Here is a 19464-nt window from a genome sequence, read left to right as displayed (position 1 = left end):
CCGGCCCTCAGGGACAAAGAGCTGCGTCCTGCACAGCCCCTGTGCCAGTCCAGTCCCAGCAGTGACGGGTGGGCAGCGTGTGGGGTAATTGCAGGATGGGTTTCAGCTGGGCTCACCTGGTTTACTGGGTACACTTGTGTGGAAGAGCATGCCTGGGTAGGATTCCTTCCAGCCAAACCTGTCCTGGAACCCCGTGCCCCTCCTACCCTGCTGCCTCCAGCCCCAAGGCTGGCCCTATGTGGATGCTGAGGGGGGAAGGGTCCCACATGGCCTGTGGCTGCAGCCCCCAGTGCCTCTGTTTCCCCAGGGGCAGAGGGGAGCAGGCGGCTGCCACGTGGAGTGGCAGGAGGACAAACGCCCTGAAGGTGGCCAGGGGCTGGGCCTCAGTAAAAGGCTGCAAACCCCTGGACAAACAGGTGCCAGCAGGTCAGTGTACCCAAAAACGACATCCTGCTTGAGCCCTTTGGGAGTGCACTGCAGCAGCGGCTGCGTTTCCATAAGGAGCCCTGGCACTGGTGACTGTGAACAGACTGTCACACCAAAACGGGAAACAGTTTAAAACTTCCAGCCCAAGCCATCCTGCGGCTGTGTTCTCTGCGAAGGGCTCCGCGTTCCCCGTGCCCCGAATCCTGGCCGGGCAGCCGGGATGCTCGGCTTCCCTAGGAAAAGCTCTTTCCCGGCAAGAAGCTGGGATTTGGTTCCCTCTAGTGTCGCCGCGCTCCGCGGCTGAGCGGGGACCGGGGCAGCGGGGACAGGGCCAGGGGGCTTCGAGGGGAGCCCGTGCGGGGAGGAGAGCGGGGTCCCTGTCCTCGCCAGCCCCAGGGGCTTTGCACAGTTTTAGCAAGCTCCAGGGACTAAACAGGCTGCCCAGAACAGCCGTGGAGGGATTTAAAGCAGGGATTTAAAAGACAGATGTGTACAGATGTGACCTCTGGGGACCACTAAACCCCTGGCTTAGTGCTGGCCTTGGCAGCGTTGGTTAATGGACTTGGATGGTCTTAGAGGGGTTTTCCAACCTCTGTGATTCCAAAGCACTGTCCTGAGGCATGGGCTGGGTTCATGGGGACCCTCCTTTGCTTCCAGCCACGTCCTGCTGTGCATCCCCCTGTAATTCCCACCAGGAACAGCCAGCCTGGCCATCCTGGGCTGCACTCCCACAGCACCGCTGCCTTGAGCAGTTACTCCCAATCATCTCCTCTTTGGGACCCGTGTGACAGGGAAATGGGGGCTGCAGTGCCATTGCCTGGGGCTGCAGTGCCATTTCCTGGGGCTGCAGTGCCATTGCCTGGGGCTGCAGTGTAATTCCAGCCCGTGCAGCGCTGCTGTTCCTGCAGATGTGCTGCTGCTGGATGCGCTGCCTTTTCGGGAGCAGAGCAGAGCAGAGGGAGGCTGAGGCACGTGGCTGGCTCCCTGCCAGCCCGGCCCATCTCTCCTCTCTCCAGTGCTCCTCTCTGGCTCCCTGAGTCACCATTTGCTGCTCTCCTCTTTAAACTAACGAGGAGACATTTTGCATTCGCGTTTCCTCATGGGCGAAATGCGTCCCTGGCACCACGGGCAGGGCTGGCAGCTCCTCCCTGGCTGCTGCTGCTGCTCCAGGTCTGGCCCTGCTGCCTCATCTCCTCGCTTCCAGCCAGGGATGAGCACAGGCACAGGCCAAGCCACAGCCAGCCAGAGCCCCTGTCCCTCCTTCCTGTCCACCCAGAGCCCAGCGAAGCAAACAGGGAATAACCAGCTCCAAGGGGAAGCTGTCTGGCTCTGGAAGCCTTCCCAGAGGAAAAGGGCACTCCAGTTGTCCGCTGTATTATTTACCCAATCCCCTTTGTGCCGCAGAAAAGATTTACTCTGAGAAGATTAATGGCTCAAGGGGCTGTGAGAGAAATCCCCTGAGATTGCCTGGTTCAGGGGAGAAGGCCAACACCTCCTCGCCGAGGCCAGGGAGCACAGGGAAAGGCTGAGGGGCTGGCCTTGCCCGTGGGACACCCTCTGATGGGGACAATGGCTCGCCCTGGGGAGAGCAGGACCCTCTCACTGGGCCAGTGGCAGGAGGAAGGAGACACAGTTTCCTTTTCCTGGTGTGCCCCCAGCTTCCCTCTGCCAAAGCTCCAGGGCTCAGCACCCCAATTAACATCTGTGGAGGCTCAGAGGGCTGCTGGCAGCCCCTCTACCCCAGCTCAGAGTGGGCTCATCTCCTGGGCATCCTGCCACTGGTTTGTGCCTGTCCCCTGCTCCTGGCTCCTGCCTGGAGGAGCACCGGGCTGGGCTGAGCTCTGAGGAGACCCTGCCCGCCAAAAGTCACACCCAGTGCCAGGTTTGGGTGCTGGGCGAGCCCTGCCCTGCCCCTGTCCCCTGTCGGTGTCCCCAGCTGGGCTGTGGGGCCGTGCAGGTGCGGGCACACGTGGCTGTCCCCAAGCCGTGCAGAATTATGCCATTAATGCCATCTGGTGCCGAGACAGAGCTCCAGACACGGCTTTCCCCTCCCCTAATCCCGGCCCCAGAGCCACGGGGGTTCTGTCTGCAGGCTCCCGGGGAGGGAAGGGCACGGCTGCAGCCCTGGCACGCTCGGGAGCCTGGCAGGAGGGGAGCCCTGGGGCTCAGGGCTGTGGGAGCTGCCTGAGGACGGGCTGGCTTCACACCCTGCTGCCTTCCTGCCTGCTGGGACCTTCAGCTGCTGCCTCCGGGGCCTCACACTCAGTGAGGCATGGGCAGGGCAGTTCTGGTGTGGCCAAAGCCTTCTGTGCTGTTAAACAGGCACTTTGCATAGACTCTCAGGATCCTTTAGTTGGACAAACACCTCTAAGACCGATCGAGCTTAACCATTAACCATTTCCTTCCTTGGTCGAAGGACTCCTGCTCAGCTTGAGCTGTACAAAGCTGCAATGAGTCTTTATTAGTGGGTCACTGTCAAGTCAAAATTATATTCCAAAATAATCTCCTTACTGTGTTAAATAAGCACCTCAGATTAGACAAATTGCACGGATTTTGCCTGATAACCTTCCCCCAGCTAATCCTATTTTTCTGTCAATGTCTGACCTCCATTGAAGCCCACACCAACCTGGGGAGTTGGTTTCACCATCCTGGTGGTGCTGGGATGGCCGGGGTCACTGGAGGCAGCCCTTTGCACACCTGAAAGACCACAGTGGCTTCAGGTGAGGGGAGGAAACCCCTGAGCTGGGTTTTCTTATCCAAACCATTCCCCGGCCAAGCAACCCCCAGACTGACGAGGCTGGGAGTGAGCTCCCTGCTGCATCCCCCCTGAACCCCTCCTTCTCTGCTCGTTCGGGGTGCCCGAGGTGCCCCTTGGCGCCAGGCCCGCAGGGGTGGGGGACACGCAGCCCTGTGCCCTCCCGTCACTAGGTGTCTGTGTCGGGCCAGCTCTCGGCACTCACAGCGAACCTCCCTCCTCCTCACTCGCAGCCCAATTGCAGGAGAGTTTCGCTCTTTTTTTATTTTTCCCTTTTTTTTTTTTTTTAAAGAGGCGTTTCTGGCCGGATCCGAAGCTGAGAGAGGCTGAGAGCTCCCACAGAGCTCCGTGCTTCATCCGAGCCCCGTTCCTGACCCAGAAGGAAGCCTGGATCCCGCTCTGTGGAGCTGGGCTGGGCTGACCTTGGCTGGACACCAGTCGCCCACTGAGCTGTTCCACCACTCCCCTCCCCAGCAGGGCAGGCAGGGATTAAAAACAGGGAAAATCCCCCAAACGCGTGGGTCAAGATAAAGGCAGTTTATAAAGTGAAAGCAGAGGGAGTGTGAGTGCAAGAAAAGGGAAAAAGAGGGAACGCAGAAGGCTGAAATTGTCTGCTTGCCATCTGCAGGTGACGCCCAGCCCTTCCCGGGAAGTGGGATTGTTCTGTAAGGCAAATGTTGTAACTCACGAGCACCCCTCTTTCTCCTCCTTTCCCTTTTCTTCTCTACCTGAGCAGGTGTCACCGGCTCTGCAATGTCCCTTTGGTCACTTTGGGGCTGTCCTGGCCACATCCCCTGCCAGGATCCTGCCCACCCCAGGGACAGCGCTGCTGCTGTGGGAGCAGCAGGAACCAGAGCTGGAGAGCTCCCAGCCCCTTCCCAGCTCCCTACACACAGCCCAGCACCGCCAGGGCTGCCAGGGAGAGAATTAACCCCATCCCAGCCAGACACGAGCACACAAAGAGCCCCGCGGCGCTGCCAGCTGCTGCCTGGGCATCCCGAGGGGAAGGCAAGTGCCGCAGGATCCAGAACCCGCAGCTGGGAGAAGAAACATCCGGAGCAAAGCCAGGGCGGAGGCGGCTGCCCCGTGCCTCGGGCTGCGGGAACCTTTCCTGGGTCTGCGGGGCAGAAAAGTGATTGGCGCCGGGCCAGGAGAGTGGGCGATTCGAACGCCTCGGGCAAGCAGTTTAACCTCTCGGAGCTTGAACTTTATTAGCCACGAAACTCTCGCTGGGTCTGAGAGAGGGGGAAGCACGAGGGTAATTTGCCTTCTGGCCTTGCGGGGTAATGGATCCACTGGAGCGGGGTGAGGGGTGGCCGCTGGCCAGGACTCCGGGGCTTCGGCTGGAGCTCTGCTTCCATGGGGGCATGGCAGCTCTGGAACTGGAGAGAGGGAAGGTGACATGGCCAGCGTGCCCCAGCCCCTCTCCTCCGGGACAGACCCTCCAGGAGTACTTCCCTGAAGCACGAGTACCCCAGAGCACCGCTGCCCAGCGCAGGGAGCCTGGCTGCCACTGCAGCCTCCTACCTGCACCTACAGCTCGTCCTCGTTCCCTTGTCTGTGGAGCAAAAAGCAAAGGGAGAAGTGTTACACTGGGCAACGTGGCTGAGAGAGGGGGGAGCAGGAGCTGAACCCCGGCCCTGTCAGCTGGCAGGACTGGGACAGGCAGCAGAGATGAAAAGCAATACCCACCTCCTCTTCTTCCTCCCTCCGCAGTGGAACCGCTGGCCTGGGGGCGAGAGGAGCGACTGAGGCTGAGCCTCCCCCCACCCCACCACAGCCACCCCTGCAGCCCTGGCACTGCCCACAGGCTCCTGCTCAAGCTGCCCCATGACTGCAAGTGCTGCTGGTTTCCATGGTTTTCTCCCTAAAATTAGTGAGCACCATCCTTGCAGCAGCTGTGAGTGCGGCCACCCTGCACAAAGCGGTGCCAGAACACCCTGGCAGGGCCACAGTGCTGACACTTAGTGTGGGGTCAGTCTGGGAGCTGCCGAGGTTGGAGGGCTCTGGGAACGCTGGCTCCCCTCTCTGGAAATGTCAGAGTTTTCTCTGCTATTTTTAATGAGTGACCTTCCCTCTGAAGCCCGGGGCTGGCAGGGAAACACAAAATATTTACGTGGTCTCCCTCCCAACTCGGCCTGTGCTGGGAGCGTGCCTGGATGGAAAGTTCCCGGGCAGCCCCGGGGGCAGGCTGTGCCCACCCCTGCTGCTGTGGGGGCAGCGTTGGTGACCCCCAGCCCCCTCCCGGCCACAGGAGGGGCTGAGTGGAGCAGGAGCAGAGCCGGGGTGTGTCCGGCCCACCCAGGCACTTACTGAGGATGATGAGGAGCCCGATCACAAAAGCCACGACGGCGAAGATCAGCCCCCCGTTGCGGATGGTGTCATAGTCTGGGGAGGAGCACAGCCAGGAGGTGTCAGGCCAGCCCGAGCCTCTCCCAGAGCCCACGGCAGAGGCAGGAGCTGCCTGTCCCCCTGCCTGCAGCCCCAGCCTGCCTGGGCACACACTCACCATAGCTGAATCTGTCCTGGCCCTGCTCAGGCACTTGCTCTGAAAAGAGGAGAAACTCCAGTGAGAGCCACGTCCTCACGGTGTGGAGGTGGGAGAGACCAGGACTGCAAGTGACAGTGCTGTGACCTCCTTGGCACGCAGCTGAGCCAGGAATCTCCTGGGTCTCACCCCAGGAGCTTTAACGTCCTGGGCAAATTCACGGGATGCACCTGCAGGCGGCACTTGCAGGATGCTCCAGGGGCAGCTGCAGGCAGGGACCCAGCCCCACTGCCCTCGGGAAGTGCCACTGCCTGCAGGACTCCAGCAACGGCTCTGTCCCCTCAGAGCTCAGACTAAACAACCCCTGGGGCTCACATCTCGCACCAGAGGCACCCCAACACCCACTCCATGTCACCGAGCTCGTCACCACTCCAGCCACCTTACCTGAGTGCTCAGCCCTCTGCCGGGAGCAGCTTGGAAGGAGAAATCTCCCCCAGGAGAAGCCAAACACCAGCTGGCACCGATGTGCCACGGGGCTGTGGAGCTCTGAGGATCCAACCCCACGTCTGCCCACCCCAAATCCTCATCGAGAGCTTCCCCCGCGGTGGGAGGGACGGGCGCTGCTCCTGCAGGGAGGTGTCCCCGTGGAGGTGGCTGTCCTTACCGTCAGCCATGGCCTCGGCGTGTCGTCGCTCCAGCGGGCGCCTCACTCTGCGAGTGGGCACCCACGGGAAGGCGCATTAATTGGGAGACAAACCTCATTAAACATTAATGGCCTCGGTGTAATGTTTATCGCAGTCACGAGGGGAGGCACAGGGCTCCCGCCCGCCTTTGGGAAAGAGGGAGGGGAGGGAAGGGCAGGGGCAGCACCCACCGTGCCAGCCGCTGGGGAGGGCTGGGCACCCCGAGCTGCGCGTCCTTGTCCCGGCCCTCCCTCCCGTTCCCATTGTCCGCCCTGCTGGGCATCACCTCCTGCCGTGGTGACGAGCCGAGGGATGGGCTCAAATACAGGCTGCGACCGCCTTTTGCTGGAGGGGAGCGGGCAGCATGGCCCGTCCTCCCAGCCTGGCACCGAGAGTGTCCCCCCTCGGCCGGGTCAGCACCTCCGTGCCAGCTCCGAGCCCTCCGGGGGCCCGGCCGCACCGCGATGGCCGTGGCGCATCCCCGCCGGCGGTGGGCACCGGGATGCCGTGCCCCTCCCCGGGCGGTGCCAGCCCCGGGCCCGGCGTGGCCAGCTGCCAGGAGGGCTGTGCAATCCAGTTTGCTCTAATCTCGCCATCAGCGAGCGGGAGTCACGCGCACAAGCCGATTAACGCGGCCGGGGGGGAGCCGGCCCCGAGGGACGCTCCCCTCGGCAGGGCTGGCAGACCCCCGGACCCCCCGCAGCCCGGCCCCAGTGCCACGGGCGCAGCCAAGCCCCAGGAGGGGGCTGCCGCAGGTGGGGCCGTCACAGCGGCTCTGCTGTCACCGCTGTCACCGTGCCCTGGCAGCGCTCAGCATCCGCCGGAGCGGCGCGCCAGCAGCGCGACACGGCCGCTCCCAAAAAGCCGAGGGACAAAAGTGTCCGCGGCCGCGCCCCCGCGCTCCCTTCCCACGGGCTCCGGCTCTTGCTGAGCTGCAGAGGGGAGCAGGAGGGGGCTCGGCCGGCACAAAGCCCGGCTGTGCTGCCCAGGACGCTGCCCCTGCTCCCCTGGCCCAGCCCGGCCACAATGGGATGGCGTGGGAAGCTGCCAGGCTGCCCTGGGAACGCCACGGCCCTCGAGACAAGGCAGGCAGGCACAGATAGAAACGATATTTTATTCCTTTCCCCTTAGGTCACAGCACAGAGCACACCAGCCCTCCAGCACAGCAGCACACTCGCCTATTTAAAAGGAGACACAATAGCTCAGTTTATTTTACAACAGTCAGGGTTTGGCCATTTCACACACCACAGGGAGCTCTTTGTTTCGTGGTAACACCGACGGCACACTAGGGACAGCACCGGGACACACACCGTGACACTGGGGGGCCGGGCCGGGGTCTGCTCTGCCCGGGAGCTCTCTGCAACAGCCAGGACGGAGGGAAGGGACACAACACGAGAGACACGGTCCCTCTGCCTGGCACAGATGGGACAGAGCTTCCCGGAGCCACCAAGTGATGCCAAGCATGCAGGGACACAGAGCACGCTGGAGGCAGGGCCACCACAGTGGGAAGGACACAGCACAAACTCCTCTCAAAACTCTCCTGGGGGACAGGACCCCCTTCCCAGCCTGGGATGGCACCCTGGGGGGTTTCAGTGAAGCCCTGGGGACCCCCCACTGCTGCCCCACCCAAGCTGGCAGTCCCCAGCCCCAGTCGAGGTTTTACCTGCCCATGGACGTGGGAAAGAGCCAAAAATCACAGGTTTGCCTCTGACCCATGAGAGGACAGAGGGTGACAATGACCTCTGGGCTCAGCACGTTGCCACAGTGCAGCCTCAGGTGTGCAAAAGCCCCAAGAATCACTCAGTGCCACTCGCTGCTGCTCCACGGGGAGAGGGGACAGCTGGCACAGGGGGTGACACGGAACCACCACGGGACAACACACAGCACAGACACAGGTGGCACAGGGAGTGACAAGGCACCAGCAGGGGCAGGGAGCACCAGGAGGAGATGCCACCGCCCCTTCTGTGCCAGAGACAAGCACAGACAGGATCTCTGGTTCTCTTTAGCCCTCAGACTGTGCCACCCACCCAGCTCTGGCTCACGGGCAGGAGCTGGTTTGTGCTGGTCAGTGAGGTCACTGCTGTGCTGCTGCCCTCACCCACTGTGTCACCGTGCTGGGGACCTCACGGGCTTCTCTGCCACCACGGCCTTGCCTCACACTTAAAGCAGCGTGCCCCAGGTCTAACCAGGAACAGAAACAACTCCCTGACAGGGAGTGCCCCGCAGGAGAGGCAGGAGAGCCCCCTTCAGCCTTGAATCCAGCACCCCAGTGACCCCAGCGAGGGGGGCTGAGCCATGGGAGGTCCCTGCCTGGCCCACCCCCCACCATGGCTGTTTTTAGGCTGGGGGCATGCAGGGGGTTATTGCTGAAATGGGGACGGGTTGCCCTGAAATGGCTGGGCAGGTCCCCAGGGCACTGCAGGTCCCCAAGCCCTGCCCAAAGCCAGGGGGGCTGTGCTGCTGGCCCTGGGCAGGGAAGGGGGGTCCCTGACCCACAGGCACGCTCCCTGTCCCCAGGCGTGGAGGGCACCCCAAAGGGCAGCCAGTCCTACAGAGCCCGAGCCACACGCACTGCACGAGGAGGGTGAGGAGAAAGTCACGACTACAACACCAGCAACAACTAGCCCTAGAGGTAAGGATCATCTCACAGCAACGTTGCACACCACGGGAGGCAGAGGACGGTGAGCGGAGTTTAGTCGGGTTAGGGACAGAGAACCGGTGCTGGAGCACAGGGGGGGACACGGACACGGCAGCCCCGCGTCTCCTGGGAGGTTCCTGCTGCTGGGATCTCAGTCTCCTCACAGGCCGCGGGCATCTGCGCTCCGGGTGTCCCTCCTGGGGTCTCTGGCTCTGCGTGGGGAGCAGAGCAGGGGTCAGACTTTCCCCACGCTGCTCCCAGCACGGCTCCAGCCTTCCCCCTCTCCACAGCAGGGCACAGCCCAGGAGGTTGGGGAGCTCAGAGTGAGGAGTTCACACCCAGCTTTCTGAACACCCTAAAACCAAAACCACTCGGGGGTGGAGGAGCAGCAGAAAAGGAAGTGTAACACAAGGGAAAATCCGGACAGATGCTTCCTTTTCTTGCCTGTGGACACCCAGGACCTCACCAGCATTGAGTTTCCCTGCTGTGGACCCCACCAGTTCTCACCCCCACCCCATCCCAGGGAGGCAGAGCTGCCCAGTCCCACTGGTCTGCTCAGAGCCCTGCAGTCGCCCCCACAGGCAGTCCCAGCTGTCCCTCCCATCCTGATTCCCCCACCCTGGACTCACAGCATTGGCTCCTGCTCAGTTCTCTGCCTTCTGTGCCGCCGTTGCTGCAAAGGGAAGAGCAGAGGGGTTTGTGGTGCCTGCCCAGCAGAGAGGGGGCTGTGACAGGGGGAGGTGTCACAGTGACCCCAGGACAGTGACCTTACCATTCGAGGTGATCAGGTTCTCTGCCTGAGCCTCCTCGTCCCCTGGAGCCCTGCAAGGAGAGGAGCACGGTGAGAGCAGCTGGGATCTGAGCCCCATCAGGGGCTGGGGTGGCCAGGAAGGTGCACGGGGAGCTGGCAGAGCTGCTCCCCCAAAGGGACACCCAGAGAGTGCAGGAGGATGGAGCAGAGGGGCTTTCCAAGGGAGGTGTTCCCCACCAGGCTGCCCTCACTCACCTGGGCTTCTGCTTGAAACTGCACCTGCACCTCCTGCCTGCAAGGGGAGAGAAGCAAGGTGAGCATGGCCCAAGGCAGAACGGGATGAGGCCTTTCCCACCCCAGGAACAGCCCCTGCTGCCCCACCTGCCAGCCCAGCACCCAGCACATCCCTGACTTACTGAGGATGAGGAGAATGCCCACGGTGAACAGGACCACGGCGAACACCAGCCCCCCGATCCTCAGGCTCTGGTAGTCTGGGAGAGGGACACACAGGGCTCATTCCTGCTGGCTTCAGGGAGGGGACAGCTCTTTGCTGCCCATGGCACACCCACGGCCACCCCCACGCTCAGCCATGCTCACTCACCATAGTTAAAGGGATCCTCCTCCTCCTTCTCCTGGGTGGCCACTGGAAACGAGCAGACAAGGGGGGGTGAGGTGAGCGAGCCCCTGCCTGAGCCCTGCCAGCTCCCCACAAACCCTGCAGCTCTGGGCTCTCATGGCTGCTGCCCCACGCCCCACTCCAGCCCCCTTGGATCGGTGTGGAGGCTGTTCCTGGCCCTCCCCAGCCTGTTCCTGAGGTGTGTGGGGGCAGCACGGGCACCTACCGTCTGCCAGGGCTGCTGGCACCAGCAGGGAGCACAGGAAGATGAGCGCTGCCTCCATGGCTGCTGGGAGAGAGGGGAGAAGAGGGTGTCAGCACCAGATACCTCAGGAGGCCACTGGGACAAGGCCAGGGAGCATGGGGGAGCTACAGACAGCCCATGGGCCAGCCCATGCCATGGGGAGAGCCAGGCTGGTCCTAGGAAACACCCAGGGTACCTGGTGCCATCGCTGTGCCCAGCCCAGCAGTTCAATGGCAGGAAGGGAAGGGCTTGAGCAGCCAGACAGATTTTTTTTGGATGCATTTTCGACCATCTCCACTTGGCATAAATCTCAGAGCAGTCTCAAGTTTGCTCTGCAGGCAATGGGGCCAACACCCCAACACTCCCACCCCGGGCACCTCTGGCAGTGCTGCCCAAACCCTCCTGGAGCTCTGGCAGCCTCAGGGCTGTGCCCATTCCCTGGGGAGCCTGGGCAGTGCCAGCACCCTCTGGGGGAAGAACCTTTTCCTAATATTCAACCTACACCTCCACAGAGACAAAATTAATAAAAAAAGAGGCTGGATTTACAGTTACCCTAGATTGCTAAAACACTCAAGCCTAAATCCCGCTGTCTTTGGGAGAAGTTGGCATCACTTAACCAGTTTGCTGAATATTTCCAGCCTCTAAACTGGGACAGACTCCATTCGCACTTGGGATTATTTTTTTAATGTGGTTTTCATTTCAATTAAAAACTTTCTCAAGAAGATTTAAGAGACACCGCGGAAGAAGAGGCAAGAAGAACAATTTGAGTTTGCTCTTTCTTCATCTGCTCTTAAAACTTCATTGGTTTTGAGCATCCCAGGGCTCCTCTCAGCACGGCACGGCACGGCACGGCACCCGGCCACCAGCCCCCGACCCGGCCCCTGGTGATGATTTGTCCCAATTAGCACAGCAATTACACTCCCGCAACGAGGCCAGTGGCCCTGGTGGGACTGAGCTCAAAGACACGCTTGCCCTCCGGGCTCCCTGCAGCAGCAAGGAGGCCATAAATAATCTCGGTGTCCCCTCCTGTCCCTGTCCCTTCACTGGGGACACCCGGCCGGAGCTCGGACCTTTCTCCCCGGCTGTGAGGACGCTGTGGCCGGGCTGTGATGCTCCGTGCCAGCTCGGGCAGGGGGACAAGTCCCCAGTTGCCCTTGGGATGGGCACCTTCGCTGCCGGGACCGACCGGGCAGCGCTGCTCTGCCGAGGGAGGACATTGCTACCCAGAGCCTGCTGCCAGCATCCCTCCTGCAGCCCGCAGGGGACAGCCAGGGGACAGCAGGGAGTTGCTCCCCGTCCTGCCCGCTGGCACGGGGCGCTGCAGACCCGCTCGTCTGCGGGCTAGTGCGGGGGACACCTCGCAGGCTGATGCAGCCCCTCGGAGCGGGGTGGTGCCAGGCTGGCCGCTGCCAGCGTCCCCGCAGCTGCCCGGGGCTCCGCCTGCTGCTGTCAGCGGTGCCAGGCGGTCACCCCGTGCCCCGGCGCCGGGCTGGGTGCCCATACATGGTCGGGAGCACGGAGAGGGCTCGCTGCTGGCTCGGCTGCGCAAGGGAGGTTATCGGGAGCCCTGCGCGGCCCCGAGAGCGCCGAGTGCTACGGAGCGGCTGCAGCTGCTGCGCTGGATTAGTGCCGATAAGGAAGGGGCCCTCGACACGGCAGGAATTCAGCTCGCTGACGACGCAGAGCCCGGCGGAGTGCCGCTCTTCAGCCCCTGCGGAGCCTGACCTGATTCCGCTGCAGCCTCCAGCCCAGCCCAGCCCAGCCCAGCCCAGCCCAGCCCAGCCCAGCCCCGCTGCCCCGGGGTCCCCCAGACCCTGCCACGGCCCCTTCTCGCTCCTGGACTGGCACGGAGCAGGCTCAGCAGTGCCACCAGAGCTGGCCCCAGCAGTTCCCAGTGCACCCACTGAGGCAGCCCCGGCCCCACCGACCCTCCCAGAGCCCGCCTTGCTCACCACAGCCAGCGGCATCCCAGGGTGACTGCCGTCCCTCCCTCCCCTCCCACGGCTTGCCATTCCGAAGGGAAGTGTTTACCCGAACACTGGAGGGTTTCATCCCCCTCTGCTGCAGCTGCTGGGCCATTGTGAGCGTGGGGCTGCACCGGAGCACTCCCAGACAAACCCCCTCGCTTGCTGAGATGCAGATTTCGGGGTAATTACCAGCTCTTAGAAACACACACAAAGAACCCACAGCTGGTGACAGTCACCTCGAGCTGCACATGCCCAGTCTCTCACGCTGGAAGCTGCAAAATCAGTCACTTTACCCTGCGAGGGCTCTGTGTGTGCTCAAGGGCCGTGACCCAGCTCTCGCGCTGTGATCAATATTAATTGGCTCCCATCTTTCTCAAACAAATCATTCATCAGTTTTTTACTGCTTTGCTGCTGTTTGCCTGCTACTGGCTCATTTCCTGAAGAACACACTCAGGGAATTTTGTGTTATTTCCTGCCCTGAGCCCCTCCACGTGGCACTGGGCCCTGCCCAGCCACACACACCCCCTCCAACCCTTTGCTCAGCGTTTGGCTCCTCGCACGCAGCGCGGCAGAGTTCACTGCTGGGCCGAGCCAAGCACGCAGCACACATATGCTCTTTGTTTTTCCATCTCAGTTCCTAGAATTCACACACTTGCCTGTGCTCAGCCTTATCTCTGCACGAGTGAGCCGCCAGGATTGGCAGTGTCCCTGCTCCAAAGGCAAACACGGCGCTCCGCAGCGCAAACGAGCCCAGCTCTCCTCCAAGGGAGCATATGCCTTGCAAAAAGCCACAGGTTTTTTGGGTTGCTCCAAGCTGGCCCACCCACCTCTTCCTGAAGCTGAAATAAAGTGAGAAGAGCGAGCACTGCCGAGGGTTTTCCGCTCTCCTCGCTCCTGCCTTGCCTCATGGTGACTCCAGCTGTGCCTTGGCACAGGAAAGGAGAGGAAAACAGCAGCTGCCACGTCCCACAGCCCAAATCTTTCCCTGTTTTCTCCCCATCGGTGACACAAAGTTTGGAGTCACCACGGGCAGTGGCAATGCCTGTGACTCAACCAAAACAAGGGGGTTTCCTGTTAAAGCTGCGAGATCCGGTGAAACACGAGAGAGGCGGAGCAGCACCAGGGCGAGCAGCAGCGTCCAGAGCTCGCCTTCCCTCTCATCCCAGCTCAGCCTGCTGCTTTCTGAGGGACACCAGATATCTTCCCACCATCCCTATCCCCACAGAGGAGCCGGTGGTAGGAGGAGGCATCAGGAACTTGTGAGAGGCTCAGGGGGCAGGAAGCAGCCACACAGAGTGAGGAAGCACACGGAGTTTGCTGTTCTCTGGGAGGATGTGGATGAGAGAGGGTTGGGGGATTAACCCAGTTCTGCCAGAGCTGGACCTGCCCCATGGTGAGGGTCAGTTCTCCCTGCCCAGCACAGCCAGCAGTGACACCAAGGCCGAGTGACAGGGCAGGGTGACACCCTGGCACCAGGAGCCGCCCGCACCCACGCGAGCTGGCCGATGATTCACAGCCCTGCCACGCGCACAGCCACCACTCCCTCCATGCAGAGCACAGCCACGGCTCCTCCTCAGCCTCGTCCTCCTGCATGATCCCTCCTTGCCCGTTCCCACTGGCTTGGTGTGTGTGCGTGCACAGAGCCCGGGCCAGGGAGAGGAGCAGGCAAATCCGGGCAGACAGACCCAGTCTCTCCTGCCTGGCTCAGCTCTCTGCATGCAGCAAATCCTGCCAGAGCGAGGCAGGTGAATTTGTAACGCCGTTGGATCTCCAAGCCCCCTTTTCCTTTTCATTGTTTTGCATAGCTCTGCCCTGTCAAGTCTCAGCCATCACAGCACAGCCTCCGCCTTCCGTCAGGAGTCCTCAGGGCATCTCCCGAAGATCAGAGCTAGTTAAAATCTCTGGTTTCTGTGCAAAGCCCCCAGACCGTGACAGCAGCGCTCCGTTGCCCGGGGCGTTTAAGAGCGTGCATGTGTGAATGGACATTTCCAGCTCTGCATAGATGGGCTCTTCTGCCATTTCACGTCAGCATCAATCTGGCTATTAATGTGCCTGTTGTTGTGCCTCGTGCTTCTAAATGAGAGAGGAGAGGAGATCGCCAGCCCTCGCCATTCTGGTGTGGATGGCCCTTCCCAAATCCGGTGCTGATTCAGAGGCTGCCTGGCTGGGTGACACACTTTACTGCAGTCCAACTGTCTCTTTTGCTGGATTGGGGTGTCTCAGCACAACATCCCTCACCTGCACCCCAGAACTCCACTTGCCTGTTGCAGGGCTTCTTCCAGCCTCATGGAACTGGCCCTAAACCATTGAGGAGCCTCAGCCAAGGCTGCCTGGCCATGTGTGGCTCAGCAGAGTCCCCAGCCCCCCGATGACACCCCAATGAAGCAGCGAGGCCAATCCTTCACTGGGGAAACCTCCATTGCAAACCCTGCTGAGCTTAAGGCTGCCTGGCCAGGGAACCCAGCCTGGGCTCCAGCAGGTACAAAACATCACCTCCCACAGGAGTCTGCTGCTCCCGATCCCTCCTTATTTGATTAACAGATAACCAAGGGCTGTAAACCTGACCGTGCACCTGCCTGGACCCACCACACCCTTGTTTGGCCACACACCAGCTGAATGAGCCCAGCTCTGCAGGGGCATCAGCCACAAGAATCCCACAGGTGAGACAAGGAGGGGCTCCCTGGAGGATCCTGGTGATGAGAGTACCCCAGACCATCAGAACAGCCTGGCAGAGCAGCGTGCAAGGAGCTGTCTGAGGCTCCTGAGTGTGCTGGGTACCACAGCAGGGCCACGCTCTGCAGCACATCAGAGCAGACATTTTCTCCCTTCTCTCCTCTGCTGTCACCATCAGCCACGACCACCGTGAGCACAAGGCAGACAGCAGAGCCCAGCAGCATGGCTGCTGTCCCCAGCAACACTGCGCCAGCACAGAGTGATGGGCAGGTGGCACAGCCCCTGGCTGGGACAGGACAGGACAGGACACCTCCATGCTGCCAGTGCCAATGGTGCTCTCTCCATGCTCGGGGACACAACAGCTGCAGAGCTCAGCAGCCTTGTTACACCTTGCAAACACACAAACAGCCTGAAAGGCAAACACGGGGGAGCAGCTGGACTCAGAGCTGCTGGTTTGCTGTGCCAGGGAGTGCCCTCCACACCCGGCACGGACGTGGCTCCCCACCATGTTTTACCTGAATGGGCATGTTGAGACAAAGCAGATAAAATTTCCAGGTGAGTTTGAGCCATGGGGGTGATGGGGGGAAGGTGCAGGCAGACTCACACCTTGCAGGCACAGGATATCCTCCAGCAGGTTCCACAGGTGGCCTGGCTTGGCAGCCATGGCACTTCATGCTGGCAGCTCTCCACTTCACTCTGCCTTGGAACTGCCGTCCAGTTGTGCACGAGCAGGGATTCTCCAGACTTGTCTCCGTTTCAAACTGGGAGCAGAACCACCCAGAGGGACTGAAAATCCCAGCGGGACCCTGCAGCATCTTGGAGCGCTGCGGGTGTGCCAAAATGGGTGCTCCATTCTAATCCACACACGGCTTTCCCCGAGAGGCTGCTCCTTCACGCTGCTTATTCACATCCACACAAACCACCTGTCACTCTCCCTCCCACAGAAATATCCCTGCAAGATCCAAGTTCCACCACATGGACTCCAAAATCCGTTTCTTTGGAAGCATTAATTACACACCCTGAGAGACACGCTCTTCCCTTCCTCCGTACGCCTTCCCGGGCTGAGGCGCTCGGCTGTTTACGCACGGTGTTACTACAACATGGAACAACAGGAGCCAGGGCGCTGCCAAGGGCTGCGAGAGCGGGATCCCCCGGCTCCCCCGGCTCCCCGGGATCCCCCCGCTCTCCGGGATCTCCCCGCTCCGCGCAGCCCTGCCAGCCTGCGGAGCACCGCCCGCGCTCCGGCTCTCCCCGCGGTGGTCTCGGGTGGGGTCCGCCGGGGCATCCTCCCCAGCACGGGGGGCTGGTAACCAGGCAACGGTGGGATGAGGGAAACCGCGGTACCCGGCGTTGCCATGGCAGCCGCCGGGGCCGGGATGCGGGCGGGCAGGGGCGAGGGGCGATGCCCCGGGGCAGCGGGGCGCGGTCCCGGTCGCCTCCCCCGCTGGGAGCGGGCTGGGGCTCGGTACCGCACCCCGGTACCGGGGCGCGCACCCCGGAGTGGGCACCCCGAGCCGCGCTGCCGGGCGCACCCCGACCCCCCGAGCCCACCGTTCCCTCCCTTCCTCCCCAGCGCCCCCCGAGAGCCCTCGGCGGCCGGACCCACCTGAGCTGGCCGGGCGGAGCCGGGCAGAGCCGGGCTGGCCCCGCGGCTCCGGGCGGTGCCGGGGAGCGGAGCGGAGCGCGGACCGGGGCTGCCGCACAAAGGGGAGCGGGCGGGCGGGGCGGGGGCGGCGCCTGCGGGGCGGGGGGCGCGGGCAGCGGCGGGGGCGCGGCCAGCACGGCCCGGCCCCCGGCGGCTCCCAGATCCCCCCAGAGGAAGGCACGGGGATGCTCAGGGGGATGGAATCCCTCTGCTCCGGACACTGCTGGGAGTGTCCAGCCTGCAGAAGAGAAGCTCCAGGGAGAGCTCGAGCCCCTTCCAGCGCCTAAAGGGGCTCCAGGAGAGCAGGAGAGGGACTGGGGACAAGGATTGGGCAGACAAGAGGGAATGGCTTCCACTGCCAGAGGACGGGGTTAAATGGGATATGGGGAAGAAATTCTTCCCTATGTGGGCGGTGAGGCTTTGGCACAGGGTCCCCAGAGGAGCTGGAGGTGTCCAAGGCCAAGTTGGATGGGGCTTGGAGCAACTTGGGATAGTAGGAGGTGTGTCAGGGATTTGGAACTTGATGGCCTTGAAGATCCCTTCCAACCCAAACCATTCAGTGGTTCTACAGAAGTCAGGGTGCCTGCAGGGTGCAGGTGTGGAGGGAAACGCTCACCTGGCTGTGAAACATCCCTTCCCACAGCCCAGCAGGCCTGGACTCTGCCCTGAGCTGTGCTCCTGGCGTGGGGGGAGCCTGGAACAGCCTGGGAGCTCAGAAAACACACACAGATGAATTGCAAACACGGCACAGAGCCCCCACTGCCCTGCTGCATCCTGAGAGCTGGGAAAGGGGCTGCCAGGCTGCCAGGCTGCCAGGCTGCCAGGCCAGGTGGCCCAGCTCACAGGGCTCCAGTCACATCACTCAGCCAACCTCAGGGCCCACCCAGGTCAGGGTGGGCAGCAGAGCCACTTTTCCAGCCTGGCCTGGCTCAGTTTCAGGCACACCCAGGACCTGGCACCTGCACTGCCTGCCCTGAATCCAGCAGCATCTGGCAGAAAACCAGACCTGGAGCAGCCCAGGGCAGGTCAGGAACCAGGGCATGCTTCAGCCAGCCAGGACAAAACACTGTGGGACAGAAGGGCTGGCCAAAAAGCCCCGTGCAGAGCTCTGAAAGCCCTGCCACAGAGCTTTGTGGCAGGCCCCAGCTCTTCCCATCACACAGCCAGGCCTGTTGGGAGGAGCAAGATGGGCAGGAGATCCTTGTTCCATCAGGTGGGCAGGGTGCTGGGGGCACTGCCAGGCAGAAGCTGAGAGCTGTGGGCACCACCCCGTCCCAGGCCAGACTGGCACATCTCTGTCTGCCTGGAGAGCCATTTCTTCTTGGAAAAACACCTCAGCAATGCTGTCAGCACCGAGCTGGCTCATCCCCTGCTCACTCCAACGCAGCTGAGATAGAGATCAGGCAGTGATGGCACTGCTCCACAGCCATCTCCCTGCTTCCAGTAAAACAGAAAAAGAAAATAAGCCAGCACTGGCATCTCAAGGCAATTATTCAAAGGGTCAAGAGATACAGACCAGCACTGAGGAGCTGGAAAACATCAAGTCCCTCTAATGCATAAGGATAATAGGATAAGGCTGTCAGTTACCCTGCAGAGAGGCAGGCAGGGATCAAACCTCTATAATCAAGTTTTGGCCTTCTCTGACCTTATCTGCCTCTCAGCTGTCATTATCCACAGCACACAGTAAAACATGCAGGTGTGACCATGCCCTGGGGGCTGCAGTGAGCACAGTGGAGCTCTGAGCACAGATGCCCCATGCAGCAGCAGCCAGGACACAGCTGGATGTGGCTGGATGTGCTCTGTGCTCTCCCTCCCTTGGTTCTTTACAAATTCCCAAGGTGAGTACAATCAAAAAAATCAGCAACAATTGTCTTTCTCCTGTACAAACTCAGGTAAAATAGAGATCCCAATGTGAATGTGGGGAGGGAAGAGGAAAAGCAGCTCCAGCAGTTACTTGTGGTGAACGTCTGCTCCCCAGAGCTGGGCTGCTGGAGAGGCTGTACCGAGCTCCAGCTTCTCTTCTGGAGAAACTGGGCCAAAAGTAATGCAGAGGCCAGGCAGGAGATGCTGATTTATGTTAACAAGGGGGCTGGGCTGGCTGCTCAGCTGTCCGAGAGAGCAGGAGCACAGCCACCAGCTCCAGCAGGGCACGATTTCCTCTGAGCCTGTGTCCCTCACCCTGGAGCAGGCGTCTCCTCCCCAGGGGCCTGGGGCAGGGACGGAGCCACCTGCTCTCCAGAACTTTCCAGTCCCATTTTAAGGTCTCTCCCTGTAATGCCAAGCTTGGAAATTGCCTGTTCTGCCCTGGGCCCCATCAGGGAGATGGGAGAGGGGAGCAGTGACAAAGCTGTGTGCAGCCATAAGGCTGTGTTTACCCCAATAACATCATTTTCCATCAGGCCCAGCCATTCCTGGTGCCCTGGATCGCTGCAGGATCAGGGATTGAGCATTCCTGGTGCCCTGGATCCCTTCAGAAGCAGGGATTGAGCATTCCTGGTGCCCTGGATCCCTGCAGGATCAGGGATTGAGCATTCCTGGTGCCCTGGATCCCTGCAGGATCAGGGATTGAGCATTCCTG

The 19464-nt window shown here is 61.6% G+C and overlaps 2 protein-coding genes across 7 annotated transcripts; both read right to left on the bottom strand.

Moving 5' to 3' along the window:
* Positions 1 to 4366: 4366 nt before the first annotated feature.
* FXYD2 (FXYD domain containing ion transport regulator 2) lies at positions 4367 to 6583 on the bottom strand. Its single transcript, XM_059867134.1, has 6 exons — positions 6334 to 6583; positions 5691 to 5729; positions 5495 to 5569; positions 4874 to 4910; positions 4709 to 4739; positions 4367 to 4563 (listed from the first exon to the last, which is right to left on the bottom strand). Exons 1-5 carry the CDS (start codon positions 6341 to 6343, stop codon positions 4715 to 4717), a joined length of 186 nt encoding a protein of 61 aa, XP_059723117.1. The 5' UTR covers positions 6344 to 6583; the 3' UTR covers positions 4367 to 4563; positions 4709 to 4714.
* Positions 6584 to 7452: 869 nt separating this feature from the next.
* Positions 7453 to 16960, bottom strand: FXYD6 (FXYD domain containing ion transport regulator 6). 6 transcript variants are annotated; one of them, XM_059867128.1, is made up of 8 exons: positions 16848 to 16960; positions 10584 to 10643; positions 10343 to 10384; positions 10158 to 10232; positions 9997 to 10033; positions 9763 to 9812; positions 9620 to 9663; positions 7453 to 9202 (listed from the first exon to the last, which is right to left on the bottom strand). In XM_059867128.1, exons 2-7 carry the CDS (start codon positions 10639 to 10641, stop codon positions 9635 to 9637), a joined length of 291 nt encoding a protein of 96 aa, XP_059723111.1. In that variant the 5' UTR covers positions 10642 to 10643; positions 16848 to 16960; the 3' UTR covers positions 7453 to 9202; positions 9620 to 9634. The 6 variants fall into 6 exon arrangements, with proteins under 6 accessions (XP_059723111.1, XP_059723112.1, XP_059723115.1 ...); XM_059867129.1 differs by having other exon boundaries at positions 10584 to 10646; positions 16848 to 16953; XM_059867132.1 differs by lacking the exon at positions 16848 to 16960 and adding an exon at positions 13396 to 13967 and having other exon boundaries at positions 10584 to 10646.
* Positions 16961 to 19464: the final 2504 nt, after the last annotated feature.

Source organism: Haemorhous mexicanus, chromosome 24 (assembly GCF_027477595.1).
Source record: "Haemorhous mexicanus isolate bHaeMex1 chromosome 24, bHaeMex1.pri, whole genome shotgun sequence".
Lineage (NCBI taxonomy): Eukaryota > Metazoa > Chordata > Aves > Passeriformes > Fringillidae > Haemorhous > Haemorhous mexicanus.
Note: the sequence above shows the minus strand (reverse complement) of the source record. Positions and strands in the feature narration are given on the sequence as shown.